Source organism: Phyllopteryx taeniolatus, chromosome 10 (assembly GCF_024500385.1).
Source record: "Phyllopteryx taeniolatus isolate TA_2022b chromosome 10, UOR_Ptae_1.2, whole genome shotgun sequence".
In the NCBI taxonomy this organism is placed as follows: Eukaryota; Metazoa; Chordata; class Actinopteri; order Syngnathiformes; family Syngnathidae; genus Phyllopteryx; species Phyllopteryx taeniolatus.
This window is the reverse complement of record NC_084511.1, coordinates 19,931,341-19,957,470: the sequence shown is the minus strand read 5'-3', so window position 1 is coordinate 19,957,470 and position 26,130 is coordinate 19,931,341. Positions and strand designations below refer to the sequence as shown.

General features: G+C 40.1%; 2 protein-coding genes across 4 annotated transcripts; one reads left to right on the top strand and one right to left on the bottom strand.

Moving 5' to 3' along the window:
• Positions 1 to 827: 827 nt before the first annotated feature.
• LOC133485271 (moesin-like) lies at positions 828 to 16,488 on the bottom strand. 3 transcript variants are annotated; one of them, XM_061788717.1, is made up of 16 exons: positions 16,354 to 16,488; positions 12,106 to 12,175; positions 11,208 to 11,255; positions 10,920 to 11,003; positions 10,753 to 10,848; positions 10,476 to 10,598; positions 9,856 to 10,007; positions 9,684 to 9,767; positions 8,640 to 8,786; positions 6,732 to 6,828; positions 6,063 to 6,226; positions 5,787 to 5,917; positions 5,478 to 5,638; positions 4,840 to 4,932; positions 2,965 to 3,198; positions 828 to 2,072 (listed from the first exon to the last, which is right to left on the bottom strand). In XM_061788717.1, the coding sequence occupies exons 2-16, from the start codon at positions 12,112 to 12,114 to the stop codon at positions 1,908 to 1,910; spliced, it is 1,788 nt and encodes a 595-aa protein (XP_061644701.1). In that variant the 5' UTR covers positions 12,115 to 12,175; positions 16,354 to 16,488; the 3' UTR covers positions 828 to 1,907. The 3 variants fall into 3 exon arrangements, with proteins under 3 accessions (XP_061644701.1, XP_061644703.1, XP_061644702.1); XM_061788719.1 differs by lacking the exon at positions 16,354 to 16,488 and having other exon boundaries at positions 9,856 to 9,929; positions 12,106 to 13,063; XM_061788718.1 differs by lacking the exons at positions 11,208 to 11,255; positions 16,354 to 16,488 and having other exon boundaries at positions 12,106 to 13,063.
• Positions 15,952 to 24,634, top strand: zc4h2 (zinc finger, C4H2 domain containing). The gene is made up of 5 exons (XM_061788721.1): positions 15,952 to 16,148; positions 19,605 to 19,776; positions 20,007 to 20,179; positions 22,692 to 22,854; positions 24,285 to 24,634. The coding sequence occupies exons 1-5, from the start codon at positions 16,096 to 16,098 to the stop codon at positions 24,396 to 24,398; spliced, it is 675 nt and encodes a 224-aa protein (XP_061644705.1). The 5' UTR covers positions 15,952 to 16,095; the 3' UTR covers positions 24,399 to 24,634.
• The last annotated feature ends 1,496 nt before the right edge of the window (positions 24,635 to 26,130 follow it).

Sequence of the window (26,130 nt, the reverse complement as noted above, 5' to 3'; positions counted from 1 at the left end):
CCCATCAAACATGCTAAGCTTTGCAGAATAAAGGTGGACAGTGTTTATTGTATTTCTTATAGAAAGGATACTACATTACACATTGTAACCAGATGAATGAGATTTAGACTTACTTATTGTTTTTTTTTAAAGCTTTGAAGCAGTCAACTGTACAAAGTTATGAGCAAGATCGGAAAAAGATACATCAACGATGTGGGGAGCTCAATGAGAAGTAAAAAATCAAAACAGAAGGGACAGACTAGACAGAAAGAAAATGCATACCAGACATATACTACCAGTCAAAAGTTTGGACACACTTTCCCATGCTATTGAATGACACACCCAGTCATGTTCTCTTAACACTTTTCAAAGGCACTGAGCATTTTCCTTCTGATTGAACTGCAGCCGTTTTTGTGAAGCATTGTTTTGCACGTGGGCGGCACGGTGGCTGACTGGTTAGAGTGTCAGCCTCACAGTTCTGAGGTGCGGGGTTCAATCCCCGTCCCCGCCTGTGTGGAGTTTGCATGTTCTCCCCGTGCCTGCGTGGGTTTTCTCCGGGCACTCCGGTTTCCTCCCACATCCCAAAAACATGCATTAATTGGAGACTCTAAAATTACCCGTAGGCATGACTGTGAGTGCGAATGGTTGTTTGTTTCTATGTGCCCTGCGATTGGCTGGCAACCAGTTCAGGGTGTACCCCGCCTCCTGCCCGATGACAGCTGGGATAGGCTCCAGCACGCCCGCGACCCTAGTGAGGAGAAGCGGTTCAGAAAATGGATGGATGGATGTTTTGCACGTTGAAGGTGATGATGCAAACCATGAAACAGAACCATGCACAGTCAAACAAATGGTGTCTCTATTTTATTTGGATAAAGAAAATAAAAATTTGCTTTTGTTGAAAACAATATGACAAACCTAAATGCAATGACTGCAGTTGTATCATTTATAAGGATATAAAAATAAGAAGTCAATAAACCAGAAAAGACTAAAGAAGATACATCATATACCACACACCCATGTAAGCTAATGAGATCCAATACAAGAGCTGTGTTAGAAATTCCGTCTGCTCAGTTTTTTCTGACACTATCAGAATAATATTTATTTAACAATGTGTTTATTGTTGGCGGCACGGTAGACGACTGGTTAGAGCGTCTGCGTCACAGTTCTGAGGACCGGGGTTTAATCCCCGGCCCTGCCTGTGCGGAGTTTACATGTTCTCCCCGTGCCTGCGTGGGTTTTCTCCGGGCACTTCGGTTTCCTCCCACATTCCAAAAACATGCATGGTAGGTTAATTGAAGTCTCTAAATTGCCCGTAGGTGTGAATGTGTGTGCGGATGGTTGTTTGTTTCTATGTGCCCTGCGATTGGCTGGCAACCAGTTCAGGGTGTACCCCGCCTTCTGCCCGATGATAGCTGGGATAGGCTCCAGCAGTCCCGCGACCCTTGTGAGGGTAAGCGGCTCAGAAAATGGATGGATGGATGTTTATTGTTGTAATTATATCAGTCTACCCCTGAAATTTGCTAAATAAGGAAAAACAAAACATAATAAACCCCCTACGTTGTAGTTTGACAATAATAATCCAGTAATGTAACATTAATTAATTAATACCTCTCTGATACTGTCAAATATTTTATTTGAAAATGCAGAATAAATTTGATGAAGATCTTGTATTGACTCTTATTAGATTGTGCAGGTGTACCCAATGTTATGGTAAATGTATGTTTGTAGTAAGTAATGTAATGTTCGCATAGACATCTCAGATGAAACATTGAAATTCAAGAACAGTAACAGTATATTATTTGTTGTTATATTAAGTCTCTTCATCCATTCTTAGATTCAATATTGGTATCAATTAAATATTGCACTACTCTGTTTCTCTATTTGAACTAATTTAGTTAATCATTCAGTCTGTCTGCAGTGGATTTTTCTCACATGGACTCAAATTCATCAATGCGCTGTTTGGTGTTGCCCTGACGAATCTGACGTAGGGTCTTGTATTTGTCACGGCCGGCCTTTACATTGTCAGCATGGATCAGGTCATTTGGGGTCTTTTTGCTTTCGTCTATAGCTCGAGCAAGCTCAGTGCTCAGGAACTGAAAGAGAACACAAACATACAGAGAATGAAATCCTCATAGCTGAGACTATTCAGAAGCCTCAGACCTCTCCCCACACCCCTGTTCTCCCCTCAGTCCCAATCTCAAATCATTTTGTTCATAGTTATTAAATCAATTTTTTTCTGTTGGAAATTCTATGCAACATCATATCGTATCTTGTTTTGCTTGGGAAATAAAGTCCAATTTTATTACAGGAGTAATAGACTTTGTGGATGACAAATGAAAATAAGCACTTGAATGGCAAGGTACCTGCAACAATGTTTAATTATGTAGAGTGCACTTAGTTCCTGGAAAAAAACAAAACAAAAAACCCCATCCTTTTGGGGGGTAATTAGGCTGTCAATTAACCAGCACAATCAAAACCATATACAGTGTGTATTAAAAGAAAACCCACCAAATAGAGCAAACATAATGGTCACCAGGAACTGCATAAGAGGTGGGATCAGAGCGGGCAAACTAAACTACTTGACATCATAGCATCTACTGAGACTGAATCCAGTCAGGCATAAACCATAGTAAATTGCACAAATTATCATTTGATTGCAAATATATGAAATGTTTAGAACACATTGAAGTCAATGTGGTCTATCGGTTAGTAGTAGTAGCAAAACCTCTGTAAAAATCCATGAGATTGTTGTCAAAAAGATTGGTAAATTTTATGGGTACGTGCACGGATCATCGGGGAAACATAAATAGTTTACCTCCAAGTTAGTCTGGAAGTCCAACAATTATTTTTGAATGGGTTACATTTTGAGTGGAAAAGATTAATTCTTTTTGTGACAAATTTCAGCGATGGACAGACATACTATATTTAATTATCAATAGATTGGTGCCAAACCACTGGAGATGGTTCTATATTAATTTACCGTACCTTTAAGTTTTTCTGCAGTCTCTGGTTCTTCTGTGCCTCTGTTACTCTTTCCTCTTCACTGCGGTCGCGTACCGTGCCGGGAGACATTAACTCAGCACTCGCCTCCGCGCTGCTCTCATCTGTCTCGTCATGATCATGCATGTGAGGGTGGACAGAATCCTGAATGTGGATCCCCATTATTTTAGATTTCAGCTCTTCTTTGGTTCTCTCTAAATCAGCTTCTACCATCATCGCCTGTCAACAAAGACATTTACATATTTAGTGGAGATCTGTTGTAAATTTTTACACCCTCAGCAGCCATTTATGCAAAATTGTTACAGTAGGTACTCAATGACACAATGTTACAGTACGTTATTTTTTGACAATTGTTTTTAAAGTGTTATTGTTTTTATATATGTTTAAAGTTTAAACAATTACTCGTTAAGTGAATATTTTCTTTACAGATAAAATTGTTCTCATTTTAGTTTGTATGGTTCAAGAGTCAATTTAAGTTTTGGAAGTTATTAAGCACATGTCAAAAAATTGAGTGAAAACAATTTCTAGATCTTTATGAATTGATATCATCGAGCTAACCCTTCGGCGAATGTGGGAGAATGGCAGAATATAGGAAGAAAACCCACACAACAAGAAGATGCAAACGCTAAAGCTGAGATTTGAGCCCTAAATCTCAGAACTCTGAGGCAGACGTATTAACCACCAGGACACTGTTCTGCCATATAATTAAGTTATACAACCCCAATTCCAATGAAGTTGGGACGTTGTGTTAAACATAAATAAAAACAGAATGCAATGATTTGAAAATCATGTTCGACCTATATTTAATTGAATACACTACAAAGACAAGATATTTAATGGTCAAACTGATCAACTTTATTGGTTTTAGCAAACAATCATTAACTTGGACTGAATTGGGAGTAAATTAATCTTCTGGTATATCAAAGATGACAAATTTCAATGTGAGCATTTGAATCAAGTAGGGCTGTGAAAAGAAATCGGCTAACTCAGCTAACACAAAAATTGGTTGATGCAAACATTTCTGCCTCGAGGCAATAAAAACTATTAGTATAACCATATTTGTTCCACCCGGAATAATTTGGCCACTGTCCATGTTTACCACACGGACATTTATTGCAGATGGACGCAGTGTTGGACCACTGATAAACTTTGCCAAAAATGACAGAGGAGCGTCTGTATGTGATTTTTAAGACACAATTAGACGTGTCATGTACACATGTGATGGTGTAGTGGTACACTCGCCTCAGTTTGGTGCGGGCAGCGTGGGTTCAGTTCCCACTCAGTGAGGGTGTGAATGTGAGTGCGAATGGTTGTCCGTGTCTATATGTGCCCTGCGACTGACTGGCGACCAGTTCGGGGTGTGCGGTGTTGAAAATGGATGGATGGATGGTAATCTCTAGCATGTGAATGCTAACTATTTAGGAAAGGCTGATTTTCTTGTCTCATATTCTTTACAGAGTTCATACCATACAGTACCAACATATGCAGTTTAAGGATAGAAGTTCAGCCCTCATAAATGAGAGTAAAACAATAAATAAATAATGTATTTTTTTTAGGGGTCGGCGGCGATTACTCGACTCGACTAAATATCTAGAGGATAATCGATTCTAAAAAGATTCGATAGTGACAGCCCTCGAATCAAGGGTAACGTTAAATCCAATATGTAGACTTACGAGGCTTAGGTTCATATTAAATGCCAATAAATTCTCAGTCTTGTGATATTCTTGCCACTGTTGGATTCTTTGCTCCTATCTATCTATCTTGGCTTATACCCTGTTCACTTAGTAGTGTCAGACATCCCTCTGAGCTCATTTTTTATTCATCCTTTATCTGGCTCTTGCTTCTTCCGTTAATTCTCACCCTTTTCTGCCATCTCATTGCCTCCTCGTCCTTTTTCTTCTTGGCATCTTCCAGCTGGGAGATTTTCGATGTAAGCTCTGCCAGCTCAGTGGCCTATCCACATGGGCACACAAATGGGGAAAGAGTTAAGAGTGCTCCTGATCTAAGGTCACTGTGCTCTGTTTGTCATGACAATAGGTGTGTGCGTGTGTGTGTGTCTGTGTGGATGCAATCTCGTCATTTCTATAATGCTGAATCAAACTTGGATTCATTTAGTTTCATTTCATTAACCAAAAGTAATACCTACTTTTTGCCATTTCATACAATAGCTCTATTTTAATTTGAAACGAGTAACAATAGTGAAGTAGTACAAGGTAGAGAGACTAGTTAGACACGTTAAGGTGCTACATGCTCTCAAAAGAGATGCATTTTCAAGAGATTCTTCAAAGTAGAGACAGACGACCTTTCTCCGACCGATAGTAGGAGTTTTTCCACCATCGGGAGCAACAAATGAGAACCACACGTGTGGGGGAATGACATACATGAACCAGCGTCATTATGTTTACATTAAAGCAGACATACTTCAAACCATAGGATTCCATAAATGAAGGTTTGTATATAATCCACTGTTGGCCTACTGCTGAATTGTGTACATGTACCAGCTCTTCCTGACTCTTCATCTTGGACTGGGGATGTTGTAGCAGGGCTTCTTTTGCCTGCATGGCAGCCCTGTGGTCATTTTCCAGGCTCTCAGCCTCCTCCTGCGCAAGTGTCTTCTCCTTCTCTAACTCGAGCGCCCTGCGAGTCTGCTCCTCCAGCTCTGAAACACAACATTCAGCACACACAATACAGAAGACAGCATATACAGTACTGTTACTGTAGACTTTATTGGGGGAAATTCCCAAATCATGAATATTTCAATATGTTTGTAAGCAGAAAGAAATATTGTATTCAAAATGTTGTCATACCATCTTGAGCTCTCTTTGTCTGCTCTTCAATCTGTCGCAATCTCTCCATCAACTCCATGGTCTCACGAGCGATCTTCTCTGTTTCCTTCTCAGCATTTTCACGCTTTTTTTTCTCACTCTCAAGCAGAGCCCTGACAGGAGAATTGTGCATAAGTACACATCTGGAACAACTCCATCCCCTGACAGTTCTTTCTTAACTACAGATCACACACTGTAAACTGTAAAAAATAAAAATAAAAAAAGAAGAAGAGAGAAGTCCTTATCTTTGTCTTTTACCTCTCTAGCTGCCTCTTGTTCTTCTCCTCTCTCGCCTGGGCCTTCATCTGCTGCACTTCGATGGTGTCCGGTTTTCGTCTGCGCATGTACAAGTCGTGGTTTCCCATGCATAGTGCCAGTATACGTTTGTTGATGCGCAGACGGGGTACATAGAAAACAAAGTCCTTTAACACAAAAAGCATCAATTAACTATGGTTTGATTGATGAAACCACATTTTAGCATCTAATTCATTGTACCGTTCTGAGATGTGAATTTCCTGGACATGTGCCCAAAAAGTAAAATTAGTGATCATCACTGAAATGATCTAATTTCAGTATAAACTGGGATTTATGCATTTAGGAAAATCATAATTTACCCTAGTATCATGCTACACTTGTTTACAAGCACAGTGAAGAGATCTGAATTAGCATGTCTGTGAAGTAGTCATTAGTTTCTTGTTTGTAGTTGTGAAAAGCTATTTATATTAAAAATCTCAATTCTCAAATAATGAATACTAAACATTCAGTGCTGGGCATTTAATAAAAAGCTATCTATGAATTCAATCAAGCTAAAACAGCTAACATTTTGACATTCAATTTATCTACATAAGACCAAATCCATTTCCCCTAAATAAACAATGAACTGGCCTGTCAAGGTGTACATAAAGTTATTTTTAAGATATTCCATACCGGAGATTTCTTGTCAATAGGTTTGATGACAAACTTCTTGTCATTGAAGGAAATATTTCTGATCTCACTCCAGGGGAAGCCAATCTTTGGGGTCAGCCTGCAGAATATTGGAATACTTTGTCACAGCCCAGACACAAATACATGAAGTAAAATAATACACAAATGTGTGTACTGTATATCAGTATGCTAAAGTAATTATGACAGGTCGTTGGTTTCCCTTCCGATCTGATACTGAGTAAAATTCAAGCTGGTATCGGCTATAATTTGTGCAAATACACTTACTTTCTCTGCTAAATCTAAATACAGTAAAGTAGTGCATTTTGAATCCATCCATCCATCCATTTTCTGAGCCGCTTCTCCTCACTTGGGTCGCGGGCGTGCTGGAGCCTATCCCAGCTGTCATCGGGCAGGAGGCGGGGTACACCCTGAACTGGTTGCCAGCCAATCGCAGGGCACATAGAAACAAACAACCATTCGCTCTCACAGTCATGCCTACGGGCAATTTAGAGTCTCCAATTAATGCATGTTTTTGGGATGTGGGAGGAAACCGGAGTGCCCGGAGAAAACCCACGCAGGCACGGGGAGAACATGCAAACTACACACAGGTGGGTCCGGGGATTGAACCCGGGTCCTCAGAACTGTGAGGCTGACGCTCTAACCAGTCGGCCACCGTGCCGCCTATAAATCATGGCGGAATCAATAATCCCTCCATCCATTTTCTGAGCCGCTTCTCTTCACTAGGGTCGCGGGCGTGCTGGAGCCTATCCCAGCTGTCATTGGGCAGGAGGCGGGGTACACCCGGAACTGGTTGCCAGCCAATCACAGGTCACATAGGAACAAACAACCATTCGCACTCACAGTCATGCCTACGGGGAATTTAGAGTCTCCAATTCATGCATGTTTTTTGGGATGTGGGAGGAAACCGGAGTACCCGGAGAAAACCCACGCAGGCACGGGTAGAACATGCAAACTCCACACAGGCGGGGACGGGGATTGAACCCCGCACCTCAGAACTGTGAGGCTGACGCTCTAACCAGTCGGCCACCGTGCCGCCCATTTTGAATCATAGCTTGATAAAGAAGAAAAGGCAGCAGAGTAATTAATGTACAGTGTTTATTCATCTTAAACTTGTATTTTATCTATCTATCTATCTATCTATCTATCTATCTATCTATCTATCTATCTATCTATCTATTGTCAAAGGCAGCAGAGTAATGTATTTATTTTAGACTTTTAAATTTTTAACTCCTGCCCGATGATAGCTGGGATAGGCTCCAGCACGCCCGCGATCCTAGTGAGGAGAAGCGCCTCAGAAAATGGATGGATGGATGGATGAGAAAATTTGTGTAATTTGATGGAATAACAAAATGTGTTCCTAGCACTTGGGTCCTTCAGCGGGTGTATTACTTGTAGGTTCAAGGAAAAATCAACTGCAAAAGGGTGATTGTAGTTATCTCTCAGCATTTACAACTGCAAAGCAGTTTTCCCCAAACATAAAATAATGAAATACTGGTTTATCGCTACAGGTGGCAAGCACCAAGCCCACTCTGGGTAATATGTGGCGACAAGCTAGGAAATTAGGTAACAAAGCCTTCAAAAATAAATAAATAGATAAATGAATAAATAAAATCGGGTGACAGATGTGTTCAAAATAGTTGAAATCCAATTTGGTTCTAAATCTGACATCATTTTGTTTTACTCTGCTGTCTGCAGCCAGGCATTGCAAATGTGAATCCGCTCTCATTTGCCTTACTTGGACAAATAAAGATTAAATAAATAAAAATCAAATAATTCAGTAACTGATAAGTAGAAATGTGCATTTTATATGACAAAGACTATGGCAGAGATTTGAGCATTAAAGATGGATTTTAAATTCACAACTGTCCCAGCTGGGAGTTGAAGACGTACTTGTCCTTTTTGTCATATATGTTGAGCCCCAGGGCATCCACTCCCAACCACAGCTCAGTTCCTTTCTTGTTCTTGATGCTGAAGTAGTTGACCCCATACATCTCTAGATCCTGTGCTATCTTCAAGTACTCCACCATGGCATCCTCCCTGTGACAAAGAGTCATGTCATATTTTATGCGATGAAACACTCATTTGCAGAGAATAGTGCTAGGGTTGGGTCTTCGAGTATGAGGCTCGATTGGGATAACATTCTGATTCTCCTGGAGTCGTTCAATTTTAAAATCTCGGTTCCTAGTTTCGATGCCTACAGACCACTAACCAGAAGAAGAACACACCGAAAACCAACGAAGAAAAATTGGCGAAAACCATCGAAGTGTGTGCCCAACAGGGGCTGCAGCGATTAAAAGTGTTTCTTAACTTTGTTAAAATAAATAACCAGTCGCCTCAGTGCAACACTTGCTATAAGATTATAGTGTGCATAGACGTTGCATGATGTGTGGTAGACGTTGCATGAAGTAACGGATGCCGCCTTTGACGTGCATAATGTGTGCATAGACGTTGCATGAAGTAACGGATGCCGTCTTTGACGTGCTCCCCCTCGTGCCGAGCCTAAGCCTACAGCGTGCTGAACTTCAGTGAAGTCATAGTAGTCTGAGTGAAACAATAAAATAGTTCCAAAATTGAGGCGGATAAGTTAAACTGTGACTTAAACAGTGCAAAGATTGAGAACAAATGTTTTCTTCTCTTCTCCTTCCTTGTCACTTGCTGTAGAACATAAGTACTGTAGCTACCAATGCAGGCAAACAACACAGGCCATATCAAATGTTCATTTTAGTCTATGATGTGGCCTGCTAAAAAAATGGATGGCCGTAGTTTCGACACCCCTTCTTCACACCATGCAAACTTTTTGGACTGTGCCCCCTAAAAGAATCGGAATCGAGAATCATTTGGAAACGGAATCAAAATGAGGAACCGGAATCAGAACCGGAATTGTTTAAATTCAAGCGATGCCCAACCCTAAGGGGTACATTGACTTTGGGTTACCTTAGCGTTCCCTTGTGCTCTCGATGCCACACTTGAATTCTTTCCTCCCACTGATTCGTATTCAGTTTGTGTTGCTCTAAAACCCTGGGTTTATCATGGAAGATGACACTCCAGTTAGAATTCCGATGACTGAATAAAGTTCAAGTTTGTATCCAGAGGATGGAACGTCTACCTCTGGGGAAGCAGCTTCTCTCTTGTTAGGTAGCCCGGTACGTGATAATCTTTCCTGTAGTCTCCATGTTTGACCTGAACCACATATGAGGCCAAAAGCACGGCAGTCTCAGGTGGACAGTAAATGTCGTCATTTAAGATGCTCTCTTTTACCTAAAGCAAAAAGAATAGCAGTTGCTCATTGTTAGTATTCATATTATTATAGCGCAACCTATAAAAAGCCATGTAACTTCTGAAGTTTATTTGATGCACATGGATAAATGTTTTAGTGCACATGAACTCCCTTGTGAAAAACCTGTGAAAATAACCTTTTGCCTCAGTCGTTGGGAAACCCCCAGAGGTTTTTGTGCCATCTGTTTTAGTTGTTTTCCTGGTTTGTCTGTGCATCGGTACCACTATAAAATTTAGACTTGTTAGTTGAAAGTGTTTTTTTTTTGTCAGTGTTGAATTGTAGTTTTAATGTGGATTTAAAGTATTTTAGCCATACTAGTCATTTGGAATACCATATAAGGTAGGAATATTTTCAAAAGATTTTTCCAACTTTATTGAATTATGAAATAGTGAAGTTCAGAACCTCCATTTTATTGTTTGCTTTATGCCATTGGTTGTGTATTCGCTAACCTGCAGAAAGAAGAGACGCTGCGTTGCCTCCTGGATGAGTTCTTCTGCAACATCCTCAGGGTAAAACCTTGCTCTGAACTTAATCAACAGAGGATTGTCCCTCCTGACATCTTGAGCGGTCACCTGTGATTGGCACCCCGCAACAAAAAGCAAGCAGCTAATTAACCTCAATGGATCGACAGAGTCACGTTCATTTGTGAGCATCTATCAAGGGTGCGGGTTGGGCGGGTCATTTGAGAGATATGTCAACAAGTTGATAAGTAAACTTTCTTTTCACCCTTTTGTTGAGCTTAAGCCAGGTGGAGAAGCCTTTGCTGTCCTGGTACTGGAGACCAAAGAACCAGGTTTCCCTGAGGCCGATTGTTTTCACGATCTAAACAGAACAATTAATGGTATGATATTACTGTTGAAAAACGGTCTATTACCACGTGTTGTACAGTGTACCTGATCAAAAAGCTGTTTGCCAGTCGTGCTGGGCAGGATGGCAAATTCCAGCTCAGCGTCCATGCTCGTAACCCGAACATTTATCTGTCGGAAAACACAAGTAACAGGAGGAAAATATTGTGGTTGTGCAATAATCTGTGTCACTGCAGAAGCTTTGAGGAACATGACAAGCAACAACTGAGTGAAAATAAACAGTACTTGCTTTCTAATATCTTTGTATGTTCTTTGAAACTGAGATCAATTTGTTGGTTCTTGGACAGAAAAATTACCAAAAAGAGAGTTCCTTACATTCTTCTGTTCAACCAGGAGCATCCACTCACAAGAGGTCGGTGGAGGCTACAATCAAAAAATGAAGCCCACAGTATAATGAATGGGTCAAAACTAGGGGTGGGACAAAATCTAAGTTGCGATGTCTTATGATCCCATTTTACGATACAATTTCAATGCACCAGCATATAACACATTTTGATATGATCCGGCGATGTATATACAGCTGTGCACTTCCTGACAATTTGGATATGATGTGAATCGTATTGTACTGTACTGTAACTGTGAATATCTATCTATCTATCTATCTATCTATCTATCTATCTATCTATCTATCTATCTATCTATCTATCTATCTATCTATCTATCTTTTCATCATAAAACATTGTATTTGATTTTATTTCCTTTTTTATTTATCAGTTTCCTCGTTTTTAGTTAGATATCATGATGCATAATATACTGAAGATTATTCTCGTCCAGAATAAAGATGATCACACAATTGCTGTATTGTGATACTATCGCTATTATTGGCAAAATATCATGATATCATCAGCAATTTCCACCCCTTGTCAAAACAATGTTGCCAATTCAACTCTGTATATGTACAACTTGTAATAGAACAATGTACAGCGGAATAGAAGAAAAAAATTTTGCTCAAAGCAAGACACTTCTGTCAATAACAACAATAACATCCTAAAATATATTGCAAAATCTACAGCTACCATGCAAGTCTTGGCTAGCACGAGCATGCATTATTGCAATGTATTCTACCTTGCTCCATTTTAGATTACAGGGCCTTATTTTAAATCCAGCATGTGAGTGTGCTAATTCCTAACCATTGCTAATACAACAAAAACTTCCTTAAACATATATATGCACAATATACAGTAGATATAAACAATGAAGAGTTGCTACTCACAGTTGACATCTCTCTTTTTCTCTAGTCAGTAGTAAAACAATTCTTCACAGGGACGCTTGTCACCTTTTCTCTGTGGAGTCATATGAAACTGCTTGCAATACCAACAAGGATTAGACGGAGTGAGAAAAGACCATTGTATTGTTCCCAAGCACCTCTCTCTCATTTAATCCATTGGCAGCCTGGGGCCCGAGCATTGCTCAAAGGCAGACTTAATCTGAGAATACTTCTCATCATGTTTTGATCATACATCACTTCAGGGCTGCCCCTGACCAAATTTATCGCATAATTCAGACCAGTGATTCCCAACTGGTGGGTCAGGACCCAAAAATTGGTCAGGGACTCATTTTGGGTGGGTTGCCGACAGTTAGTATAAAAATTACATTTATTCTTATTCAGTTTTTTTTTCAGTACAGTACAGAGGCGTACCAAGTTCCCACACGGAACATAAGATGAGAGTCACAAGAAATGCTTTTCTTGTGCTCTAGCCACTCGTCTACTCTGTAATCAAATACAGTGCAGCTCAGCCTTTGGTTGGCATTTTGGAAAGCAATACACCTTTGACCGTACAGCAAACACATTTGAAACGGCATTTTAAAACAATATACTGTACATGTGTTTTCAGGTGCTATTTTTAAACAACAACAAAAAAATGTTTCCTCTCAACTTTTGTGAAAGTGGGTCACGACTCTGCAATAATAGGAAAATGCGCGTTCCAGGGTGACAACAGTTGAGAACCACTGATTGTTTGTTTCCTAAAAAGAAGACAAACTATGCATGTTGCACTTTCCTTAAAGGAAGAGATCAGTGCCAAGATATAAAATGTACAGTTATGTTCCTCAGTTTCCTTATAAGGTGCGGCATCTTGGCGCAGACTGGTTTGCCAAATTGGCAAACACGCCAGTGAGCCTTGCGCTTGCACGAAGCTCATGATGCAACAGTTTTTACGGTTCAGCGCACGTTGCACAGTCTATGAAGATAGAGCCCCCCGCCCCCCTCCCAGTGCTTGAAATTAGATTGCGATGCACTTCTTGACCGAAACTGATTGGTTTCTCACATACTAACTTTATTTATATATATAGCACCTTTAAAAACAAGTTTACAAAGTGATTTAAAAGATGCCACTGATTTTGCATGCCTCAGCTCCATAGGCAGGTGGAGACGAGTCGCCCTGATGGAAAATGTTCTGTCAACTTTAGTTAAGTCTCGACTTTGGAACAACCAGAACGCCCTCACCCGAGGATGTGAGACCGTGCGCTGGTTCGTACATGGTTAAAAGCTTGGTTATATACCTCGGAGCCAGGCCCATACGTGCTTTAAAGGTAATGAGTAAAATCTTAAAATCATTTCTTAAACAGACTTGGAGCCAATGAAGTGAAACTAAAATTGGAGTGATGTGGTGCCGTCTATTTGAATCACTGAGTAGCCGAGCTGCTGCATTCTGAACCAGATGTAGGCGAGATAGCGATTAATTTTTTTATTTTTTACTAATACTGGGGAGGATTGGGTTGCACTAATCCAGTTTGGAGAAAATTAGGGCGTGAATCAGTCGTTCAAGGTTGGGCTTAATAATTTATTGTATTTTGGCTATCGTGCATATATGAAAGAAAGATGACTGAACAACTTTATTGATATGTGTTGTGAAGGTGAAATCCGATTCGAAGATGACTCTTTTAGGTTTCTTGCGGAAGTGAAATTATGTGTAAAGGGCCCAAGGCTAGATTTAATAACGAGGGTAGTATTTTGCAGGTTGAATAGAATTATTTCCGATTTTGAGTTATTTAGTTGGAGGAAGTTTTGTGCAGTACAGCGGCTGATGTCAGAAAGGCAGTCTTTTACAGCAGCTAGGCTTCTAAGGTCCTTTGCTCTCAGTGGAAAGTATACTGTATCTGTGTGTCATCTTATGTATTACTTATTTACTTCTTCTCAACCTCTATTTGTTGTACTTTAATGTGTTTATTGAGCAAACAATGTTTTTTCAATTTTTATTACGGATCTGTTTGGGTCTGTTTTTATTACTCCTCCATTCTTCCTCTTTTATTTCCACTGTATTTTATGTATCTCTATTTTGTATTTTTCTCGCTACATATTGTTTTATCAATATTTTTTTAATGTGTTGATAGTTTTTTTTATTACTCTTCCTAATGATTTCCTTTCTTATCTCTTTTTTACTCAGCAACGTTTTTACTCTTTGGGGTCAGCCGTGGCCCGATGGTTAAGATCATCATCACCTGCCACCATGGGGACCCACGTTTAAGACCCCGACTGGATCATCCACCAACATCTCCCGGACTCACAGCTGTAGTGTCCTTGAGCAAGACACCGATACCCCAAACTGCTCCCTGGGCGCTTAAGCTGCCCCCTGCTCCAGTGTGTTCCACTAACAAGTGTGTGTGTTCACTGTGATGGGTAAAATGCAGAGAACAAATTTCGTGTGCATGCATGCATGTTCATGACAATAAATATAATTCTTCTTCTTCTTCTTCAAATTGAGCCACTGAGAACTAGAGTGGGCTAACACAATTTTTTAGATGACTTCTGAACTAAATCAAGGGGTTAAGTCCAATTTTGACATATAGAGAGCTGTCCATTATTGCATTCAGCACTTTTCCTGATTCATCAGTGCAACGACTAGGCCAACTCTTGTATCCAAGAAGGCCACACTCATGAAATCAGGCTTCACCTCCTGCAAAAAAATCCCATGTGAGAAAGTGCAGTTCAGATATTGATAGACTCAGAAAGTGAGTAGTGCTTTGGCTTGGGTGTCAGTGCATCGGCATTTAGTATAAGTAAATGTTATTGATCATCTTTCATAAAATATTGATAGATTTGATGGACGGGCGGCACGTGGAGTCTGGTTAGAGCGTCTGCCTCACAGTTCTCCCCGTGCCTGGGTGGGTTTTCTCCGGGCACTCCGGTTTCCTCCCACATCCCAAAAACATGCATGGGAGGTTAATTGAAGACTCTAAATTGCCCGTAGGTGTGAATGTGAGTGCAAATGGTTGTTTGTTTATATGTGCCCTGCGATTGGCTGGCAACCAGTTCGGGGTGTACCCCGCCTCCTGCCCGATGATTGCTGGGATGGGCTCCAGCGATCCCGCGACCCTTGTGAGGATAAGCGGTTCAGATGATGGATGGATGATGGACGTTTGGAATAAACTACAATTTTAGGAAAACCACAAATTTCTGTAAAAACAAGCAACCAGAAGTAATCATTGCTGTATAAATCACCGAGATACAAATCGACCAGCTTTTATTGCAGCAATAAGAGCTGTCAGGTTCAAGGCACATCTTTTGAGATTGGGATACTTCTGCTGTAGTACACCTGTAATTTCCAGAATATGCCAAGCATGCCAATGCCCGCGATCCTAGTGTAGATAAGTGGGATGGAAAATGGATGGATGGATGTTAGTCAGTTCAAAACATCAGTAAAGCTATGTGAATATGTAGTTTTGGTAGCATGCCAATGCTTGCTAGCAAACCTATATTGTTTGATATTATATTATCAAAACAGGCACTGTGTGTAATTTGCAGTAAAAATGAATTTTTGCTTTTGGATTTATACGTACAATCAAGAGTCTGTACTATTTTAAGTTTACTTAAAGGACTCAAATCACTAGGGTACTTTTACTTTCACCAGTCTTCACCAGTTTTTTTATTTTTAAGTATCTGTACTTTCAGTTCAGAGTGTGACTTTTGCCACATTTTAATGTTTTACTTGCCTTGTGTTTAATCTGTAAAATAGACTAGATTATAGTAGTAGAACATCACAACATCACAACATGCATTCCCTGTACGAGCCATTGTGTATGTTTACTTGGGTGCAGACTACTTACTGAACCCTTCAGCCACTGCCTCACCTTGAGCAAGCGCGCTCGTGTGCGCGGTCACGTCGACTATTTTATTTATTTATTTATTTTGAATAATCCCAAGAGGAGACCACCGGGCAACACGGCGGCACCAGCTGGTCTACGATTCAAGTATTCATTCAACATGACGGACGAACAAGAAATCATGTGCAAGTTAGAAAACATCCTGGAAGTACGGTAAGGCTTTTGAAAATACGTAAAACAATCAACAGCCTGATGTTTGAGAGAGGTCAGCGAATGCAACACTAAGCAGCCAAACGAACCCCCCGCTCCCCCCCTTGGCTGCTTTGTTACCCAGCTAGCTAACATTGGCTAACAGCGTCTATGCTACTACTTCGCTAAACGAACAAAGCTAGCCTTTGTTATTTTCAGCACGTCTTACATAGATGCACATAGGCTGTAGCTGACGTTTGTCATCATTCTTGATGTGTGGGAAAATTCCAGTTGTGGGTTGCGAAGCAGTGCTGTGGTCGAGCTAGCTAATTAGCCAGCAGCAGTCTGTCAGGTTGTAACTGCACATTCACGGCTGGCCGGTTTATTGGTGCGCTATATTATTTTTTACAATATATATATTTAAGAATATTTGCAAGCAATGTTTATATATGGACAGTACGATACCAAGACACCTTTACCTGCATTTCATTTTTCTAATGACTGCCTAATACCAGGCTAAACATGACAAAGCCAGAATTGCAATAATCTTTTTGTCTTGTCTTATTACTGTATAATAAAGCGATATAGTTTGACCGATCCATATGCTGGTGAACCTAAAGTTTTGGCCAGTAAGTTTTTGTAGTTCATATCTACTCTAGATCAGGTAGGCTATCCTCAATTAAAATTCGTAGGGGTCCGGTTTCAAAGGTTTTCCAAGGGCGAAGATCCGAACAGGCGGCACGGTGAACAACTGGTTAGCACATCTGCCTCACAGTTCTGAGGACCTGGGTTCAAATCCCGGCCCCGCCTGTGTGGAGTTTGCATGTTCTCCCGGTGCCTGCGTGGGTTTTCTCCGGGCACTCTGGTTTCCTCCCACATCCCAAAAACATGCATTAATTGAAAACTCTAAATTGCCCGTAGGTTTGAATGTGACTGTGAATGGTTATTTGTTTCTATGTGCCCTGCGATTGGCTGGCGACCAGTTCGGGGTGTACCCCGCCTTTCGCCCGAAGATAGCTGGGATAGGCTCCAGCAGGCCTGTGACCCGCATGAGGATAAGCAGAAAGGAAGATCAATGAATGAAAAATCCGAACATCATAATGTTTTCCATTTGCGTAGCCGACCTGTCAAACAAAATGGTACAGTTCCTTTTCCTTTTCCTTTTCAAAACATTTGGCGTGACAGTAGCTAAGTCAGTTTTGGACCTGGGCTTTGGAGTCAGAGAACACGGGTTTGAGTCCAGCTATGGACAAAAATGTAAAAATGGCAACTAGCTGTTGCAAAGTTGCTAGTCTGCCTGCTGGCTACTTTTGAGGTGGCCTTGAGCAAGGCATCATCCCCACTCCCCAGCTGAAGTTGTACAGCACAGTTTGCACACACTGAAAGTCTCATTGTATGCTTGCATGTGTGTAATCTGGTTCTATATGTGGAATGTGTGAATTCTTTGGCCAGTCCCCCAATAGTCATGGTAACTACAGTATGTGTGAATTCTTTATTTCGTCTAATTCTAATTCATTTATTTTTGCATTAACTTACATGTTGTAACGTAAACTACAGTCTGCTTTAGGTCTCCCTTCCAAGCAGTTTCAAAATTAGCTTTATTGGCCAAGTACTTTACGTTACAAAACAAAGAAGGAATTTGTCTCCGGTATATGGAGCCACTCTAGTATAACAACAAACAGGCAGTATGATGAAATATACATTTAGGACTTAAAAAAACCTGTTTACCAATAATTAGCATTTTATGCTGTTCGACTTTAATGTCATAATTTGCCAATCTTGATCGGCTCCTCAAAAGACATTTACTCCACGTCGCCGTCGTGTACAGTATATTCGAATCCAAAAGCTAGTTTATTTTTAGCCTTGTTGTGTGTCTTTTGAAGTAGTACTGTAAATATCTGACCACCAATAAAGTTATTTTTAAAAAAACATGTCGGCGGTGTGGGACAGACAACACGTAATGCCCGGATCAGACTACAAGACAAATTTGGTCTTTCACGATTGACTACTGCAATAATCTTTTATTCCGATACCACCGCATCCCGTGTTTTACGATCACTGGGCTTCATCTTGTCAACTCAAATGCGACCGGATACACTCATTACCATGGCGACGACAACAATAATAGATCACGCCGTGTGTTTGTAAGAGCAAAATGGGGAAACAGGTGTGTTGATGGTCACCGGTGCTCGGGAGAGGACTTTCATTCAAGGATTGCTTGAGGTATGTTCACGTACTTTTAATACGATATGGCTTGCAAGTAGGCAACAAAACGTTATGTAGCCTAGCAAGCTAGTGCTAGCACGTTCTGCCGACTCTAAAGTTTTGGTGTGTGTGAATTTAATTAGAATAAAGTAATTTTATTACAGTAAGTTAGCACCCATTATTTCTGTCATGTAATGCTGGTTTGACCTGACTGATTAGAATACACGATCTGACAAGAGCAGTGATTTCCAACCTTTATGGAGCCCAGGCACATATTTTACAATTGAAAAATCTCACGGCACACCAACAAACAAAAATGTCACAAAAAGTAGATACACAGTAATTACTGTATATACTTCCTGCCATCTAAAAGAAGACCATTCATTTGTTCTGTCTGTCACTATGCCTCACTGGCATAAATAGATGAGCAAAGATACATTATTTATTGTGAATATCATTTTTTGAGCAATTAAGTACACAAGTATATACAGCAAATGAACAAGTCATTTAAATAGACACATTGCTCGATCTTGTGATTGGATCGGTGATGGGTTATCGTTTTTTAAAACTCTGTGATCGTCCCAAAAATTCTGATTCTAATTCAAACAATGTCGGTGGAGTGTGTGGAAAATTATAAATATCTGAGGACAATTTTTGACAGTAAGCTAAACCGTGAAGCTGTGTACAAGAACGGGAACCAGCGTTTACATTGTCTGAGAAATTTAGAACCTCTTTTCACATTGACAGCAAACTGCTAACCATGTTCTACCGCTGTTTCATTGAATCTATTATATGCTGTAGCCTGGTGTCTTGGAACAGCAACCTATCCCTTAAAATTATAATAATTTAATAATAATTATAATTTCCAAACTCCTCTATCAATTTGTTGTGTATATGTAATAACATGATGAGGTGATTAAACATTTTATGTAGGTTTCACAATCATATACTCCCTCTGAGGCTATAAATATAAAGAAATCCCATAAAAAACAGTAAATGGTGTTGACTGACTGGTTACATGTAACCATGTATTCTTACACCACTGTGCAAACTAGTTCATTACGCACCGTTCGTAACCTCAATACGTCATATGTCGGTAATGTCATAAACTAATGACCCCGTGTAATTTGTAAAACTACCTGTCTGCGTCCCACTTTTGGGCCCGATCCACCTGTTAAGAATCCCTGCCTTAGAAGGTGTTGTTTACTTGTTACCGGTCCATTGATTTTCTACTGTGAATAAGATGAGCTAATTAGCTTCTTCTTGTGCCAACAGGAACAAAACAGTCCAAATGCAGAAGATCAAGTCTCGTCTGAAGATTGAGTTTGAGGCTCTGGAGTCTGAGGAGAAGCATCTAAAAGAGTACAAGCAAGAGATGGATCTCCTCCTGCAGGAGAAGATGGCACATGTGGAGGAGCTACGGCTCATCCATGCAGATATCAATGTGGTGAGTGTGTGGTACAATTACAGAGCAGCACCATTATTATCACATTTATAGCATGTGCAAGTAGAATCTTTCATATCTTTTATATGGGTATACAAGAAAACAAATTATTTTGTATAAATAATTTAGATGCAAGGGTTTATTGCGGCGTATTCAGACAAAAAATTTCAAAATATACGTCTTGCTGATTATTGAGTTAGGGTTTTTAGGTGTATTTTTGTTTTTCCCCAAAGATGGAAAGCACAATCAAGCAGTCTGAAAATGACCTGAACAAGCTGTTAGAAACAACTCGCCGCCTGCATGATGAGTACAAGCCTCTGAAGGAGCATGTTGATGCCCTGAGGATGACTTTGGGACTACACAGACTCCCTCACCTCAATGAAGAAGAGGAGAAACTTTCCTTGGAGTCAGTATAAAATACACACACAAACACACACACACACACACCCTCCTAGACAATTCTAGTTTACACTAGCACTGTCTAGGCGGAGACTTTGATTATAGGATTAAAAAGAAAGAAGTACAGGGAATGCATGTTGTGATGTTCTAACTTGGGGTGTCCAGATCTGATCTTTCAGATCAAAAATCGGTCCGATGTCAGCAAAAAAACGAGTTTCGCATCGGATCTAAAATCTCCAATTTTACTACTCTTGTACAAGCAGTCCAATCCATGCGCCACTCCAGCACTTGTATCCAGCAGCGCCCTTACGGCATGCAGAGCCCACATGCTCACAACAACAGCTTGCTAAGTTGGTAACATAGTAATAAGCAAGGAGTAAGAGTGAATGTTGCTTGCTTAAAGTTGTTTATTGACATTCCAGTTGAAGTTCACTTTAAATCTAAACTTGCATCACAAAAGAATCACACCTATTGAATGTGCAAATAGATTACAGATTTTGTTTCTTTCTTCGTTTATGTTCACAAACTCGCTAGCTCAAAGCTAACACACAATGAATGCAAAACACCATTGACAAGCTAACAAAAATTAGCATTGAACTCACAGCACTTATATCTCTCAAAATAATGAATATTGGTACACAAACACTGTATAAAACATAACAAATAGGCCATATAACAATGCTCAGGACAGGAGAGGACCTTCATTTAAGGCTTGCTTGAGGTATGTTCATGTACTTTTAATACGATACGGCTCACAAGCAGGCAATAAAATGTTATGTAGCCAAGGAAGCTAGCGGTAGCACGAACGGTTGGATGTAAACATGCCGGCGTTCTGTTGAATCAAGCTCGAAAGTTTCGGCGTGGGTGAAGTAATTTAATTAAAAATAAAGTAATTTAATTACAGTAAGTTAGCACCCATTACTTCTGTCATGCAATGTTGGTTTGACCTGACTGATTAGAACACGATCTGACTAGAGCAGTGATTTCCAACCTTTATGGAGCCAAGGAACATATTTTACAATTGAAAAATGTCACGGCACACCAACAAACAAAAATGTCACAAAAAGTGGATACATTAATTACTGTATTTACTTCCTGCCATCTAACAGAAGACCATTCATTTGTTCTGTCTGTCACTATGCCTCACTGGCATAAATAGAGGAACAAAGATAACAATTTTGAGCAATTAAGTACACAAGTATATACAGGAAATGTACAGGTCATTTAAATAGACACATTCCTCCATCTTGTGATCAGATCGGTGATCGGTTATCGTTTTTTTAAACTCGCTGATCGGTGATGGGCCCCAAAAATCCTGATCGTGTAAAGCCTAATGTGAATACAGTTGAAGTCATGCTAACTTCCCTAGCCTGCCTGCTACCTTGGTTTGCCCAAGTAAACTTATTGTATTCACTTCCTATTAGTGTGGAGGCTTGCAGTCAAGGGGTGAGAGAATCTCTCTTCAAGTGTTCTGAGCTCCTGTTTCTACGCCAGAGTTGTATTGAGAAGATCAATGCTGTCTGGACGAGTTGTGCCATACCGGATGTCTGTGTGGTTATTGGATGGAACAGTTTGTTTGCAGTCTGATTATCTCAAGATTTTGGTTGTTGATTGGCTTAATTAGGAACATTTCAACGAAACATCTCCTGCAGAGATGCAAAACAGTAATTGAGAGGCTGTCGAACAAATCGGTGATCTTTGCTTACTTGTTGACTTGTTGTTTGTAACAGGGCAGCTGACCATTACTCTTATTCTGTTCTACGTGCCACAACGCTGTCAGACTCCTCAGTGGCACAGCTTACTGCTATAAAAATAATTCTGCAGTCATTTTTTTACCTTTTAGTAAGTGCCTAATGAAATTGTATTTGAAGGTGTGATAGAGCAATCTTCAAGCAAATTAAATCACACCTCATATGCCTGTTGGGTGTTAGGAACATTTTCAAATACTCTCTTAGAGGGAGTGACGCTTCCACATGAGATGAGCTCTCGTTCAAAGAAAATCAGCTTGAAATATAAATTTAGACACGAATACAGACACATTTAATGAACATGCATTGAACATAAAATATTAAGATGGGTTGTGTTAATGGAATGCATTAATATGTGGTACGTTGAGGGATGGTTTACAGGAAAGCCGAACCATTAGATTTGTTTTGCAGTGAATTGTACTCCATAATAAAACTATTCTTAGAGAAATCTGAGCGCATTATGAAATAGGATATTATTTTTTTTTGGGGGGGGGGGGGGGGGGGGGGTGCGCCAGTCAGACATAAAACCAAGGCAGATTTTTTCCCCCCCCCCTGCCTCTGCACAAAGACACTCACATTAACTCAGACAAACACTCTCACTATGACTGTACTTTGGCCTGGAGTTGTACATTAAAACAGGGGGAAAAAGAATGTGAGCTTGTTTTCTTTGTCTCGGTGCTCCTGATGTGTGATGGGATGACATTTGTAAGATCCTGCAAATGAGACTCACAGCCAGCCCTTTTGTGTCTGTCATGTCTTTCCCTTCAATAGTTACTTTGAGAAGCAAAAAGCAGAGTGGCAAAAGGAGCCACATGAACCGGCCATCCCAGAATCCCTTGCTGCCGCCGCAGCAGCGGCACAGCAACTTCAGGTGTCCCGGAAACAAGATGCCCGCCAGACGGCCACCTTCAGACAGCAACCACCCCCCATGAAGGTACACTTTAATCTAGGATGTTAGGCGATGCTTTTAATTTCAAATACAGTGGTGCCAAGATTTACAAGTTACTTGTATATTAAAACAATAGTCGCCATTGAAATTATTTGAAATGCCATTAATTCGTTACAGTCCCTCAACAAACATGTTTTAACAAAGAAAAATAGCACTGCATTGTATGAAAACATAATAAAAGATTACAAAAGAAAATAAATAAATAAACAAGGTTTTAAAAATTAATCTACGTTGGTATGTTTTTTCCCCCCTGTAATTAATTAATGTCAATTGATGCATTGTCCCAGTTCAGGTTCTAAACACCGGTTTGATTACCCTCTCAATTAGAGTTAATTGGCTTGTGTCATTCCGGTTAACAAAAGAGAACTCACTGTGATTTGCTACATTTCAGCAACTTGTGCTATTCATTAAAAAGACAAAGTAGATGTTAGTAAATAATTAAAACTAAGAGTACATTACACAACGCTGACAATTGTTTTTGAAAAGTTTCTAATACGGACAACACCAAAATTGATTTTGGTGATGAACAAGGGTAATTCTTTATTTACCAATAGCTCCAAAAACGGATTGATATTGTGACTTCCACGCTGACTCTTTTTCTCTCCCCCCCGCTACGTCTCTCTTCATTCTTTCTGTTTGGTCTGCGCCCAGTCAGTGATTATCGCCTGAGATGAAGACTTGATTGCCTGAGTAAGGTCACGTAGGATGGCTTAGCTCGCATGTGATTGTTCTGTACGTTTATTCACTACCGTCAAGCCTATAATGCTGCGCCGCTTAAAATAGAAGTGCCCCGTATGTCTCGAATCATACCCTTTATTTTTGGGTTATGGGTGTGGGTCCGTATGGGACTGCTTCCACCAGTTAGTTACCTCTGCCTTAGGGTTGTATTGCACGACAGATGTTTTTATATAATACTACGAATCACGTCGTAGTATGATCGTACAGCACATCAACATCGGCACGGGAAGGAGCAAGCTGTGCCTTTTGTGCACGATGCTGAAGTGGGGCTCCGATACTTCCGAAAGATGAATATCTGAATTTAATTGCAAGTTAGAAACTAGATCAGACAGGTAAAAGGTACAAAAAGTAGATCAGAGAGGTACAAGGGGCAAAATAATGTCCATATAGCTTAAATAAGTATGAGTAATTTCTCCAATACCGTTAACAGAACTTATCGTTACGCCAGTCTTTAATAATTTAGCCCCGTGACCATCCCTAATTATAGGTCCAAAACACAGTTGTTTTCCATTGTTGTTTTGGTCACCACATAGTTGTGCTAACCTGCACTGAACATAAAACTTATCTGTTAGGGTTTTACATGAAAACGGATGGATAATGGTGTTTTGCATTTTGAGTCCCATTTTCAGATGTCTGTGTTTATAGACTAAACACTGTCTCCTTTATTCTCACTCCAGGCTTGCCTGTCGTGCCACCAGCAGATTCACCGCAATGCTCCCATCTGTCCCCTCTGCAAGGCCAAAAGCCGCTCGCGCAACCCAAAGAAGCCCAAGAGGAAGCCGGACGAGTAGATTCTTTACTCTATTTACTGCAAACTGGCCCAGTGTGCTGATCCTGAATCAGTCATACACACAGAAATGCCAGAACTACGTGTTAGGAAGACTCCCACACACTTCGACTATACACATTACTAGTACTGTACCTTATTCGATATCAGTCTACCATTGAGCCAGGATTGGGTTATATCAGTACAGTACGTTGTGTGTTCCTCCTATCTGTGCTTTTGCTGTGTTAATATGTAACTGTGTGACTTCCTCATTAGGTTTATTATCCCTCAATCGTGTTCCTGCAATAACATAGTTAACCAAAATCGTTTGTATTCATCATGATTATTGCCTTAGATAATGTACTGTAATATTGTTTTTTTTTTAAATTCAGTGCATGCATGCTTCTGTGGTTGTCAATTGTGATTTGTGCCAAAAAAATTAAATACAGTAAGTTTAATGGCTACATTAAATGAAATAGTGTTGTTGTAATGTTTACAATGTTAAGCGTGACCACTGACTCATATGGAGAAAAAACAGCCAGACTGACTTGCTTTAAATTGTGTCATAACTTTTAATACAATGATATGAAAATAAATGTCTTTTGTACTAAAATGTACAAGGTTGTGTTATTTTTAGTCAAGGTAAATATTCCCATCCTCAAAATCTCTGAATCAAACCTTAACCTTTTGGACTCAGGTGCATCGTGTATTCTTTTTGATATACATGTGGCAGGGCCACCCAACCAAAGTTCTTTTTCGAGTAGCAAAGCACCAAGACACGTTCTGTCTGCAATGCTAATCAAAGGTAGAGTGACTTAACAGACCCATGTTCTGTATGCTCGTTTCATCAGCACTGAGCAGCTGACAAAATTTAGCCACGTTAAATAGGATGGTCACAATATTGAACAAATCTGTCTACATTTAGGTTATATGCCTGTTACTGCATTTGCATGTTTGACCTGTTTTTATACTTCTGTTATAACTAATGCATGCAGTTCTGTTTTGAATGGGCATATTTTTATGTAGCTCTTTGAATGTTGGTAGGGGTGGGTGGGGTGACTCATATGGAGGCAAATTAGTTTGTACGGATTTGTCGTGTTGTTTAACAGGTTGTGTTTATTATATCTGTGTGTTGGACCCTCTTTTAAAAAAGAGAAGACTCTTAAGGGGTCAACCCTGAACAATAAAGTTTTTTTTTTTATGTGGATGTAAAAGAACAATGGTCTGTGAAAATCAACAACTAGAAGGGTACGCTTGCAGAAAGTGAACCTCCGCCAAAGCCACTTCCTTTCATGGGCATCAATAACTGAATTTAAATTAAGAAATAAAAAATCCTTACAAAGTAAATCTGTATAATATATGCTGCCTGGTGAATCAACACTGAAAGTGCATAGGACATTGTGTGAATAGAATTTGTGAAGTCAATCCTAATTTAACAAAACTGCTCTTTGATACTCCTCCACAATAACAAGTGTGTATGGGGCTCCATCCTCATCACCCTTCAACCAATATACTCACTATCTCTCCTCTGGACGTCTCCAAACCATTGAAGTCTGCTCTCTCTAACTTTGTCTCCAAAACATATAACCTTGGCTGTCCCTCTGATGAGCTCATTTCTAATTTTATCCAACCTGGTCACTCCGAGAGCGAACCTCAACATCTTAATTTTCGCCATCTGCAGCTCTGCTTCCTGTTGTCTCTTCAGTGCCACTGTCTCTAATCCGTACATCATAGCTGGCCTCACCACTGTCTTATAA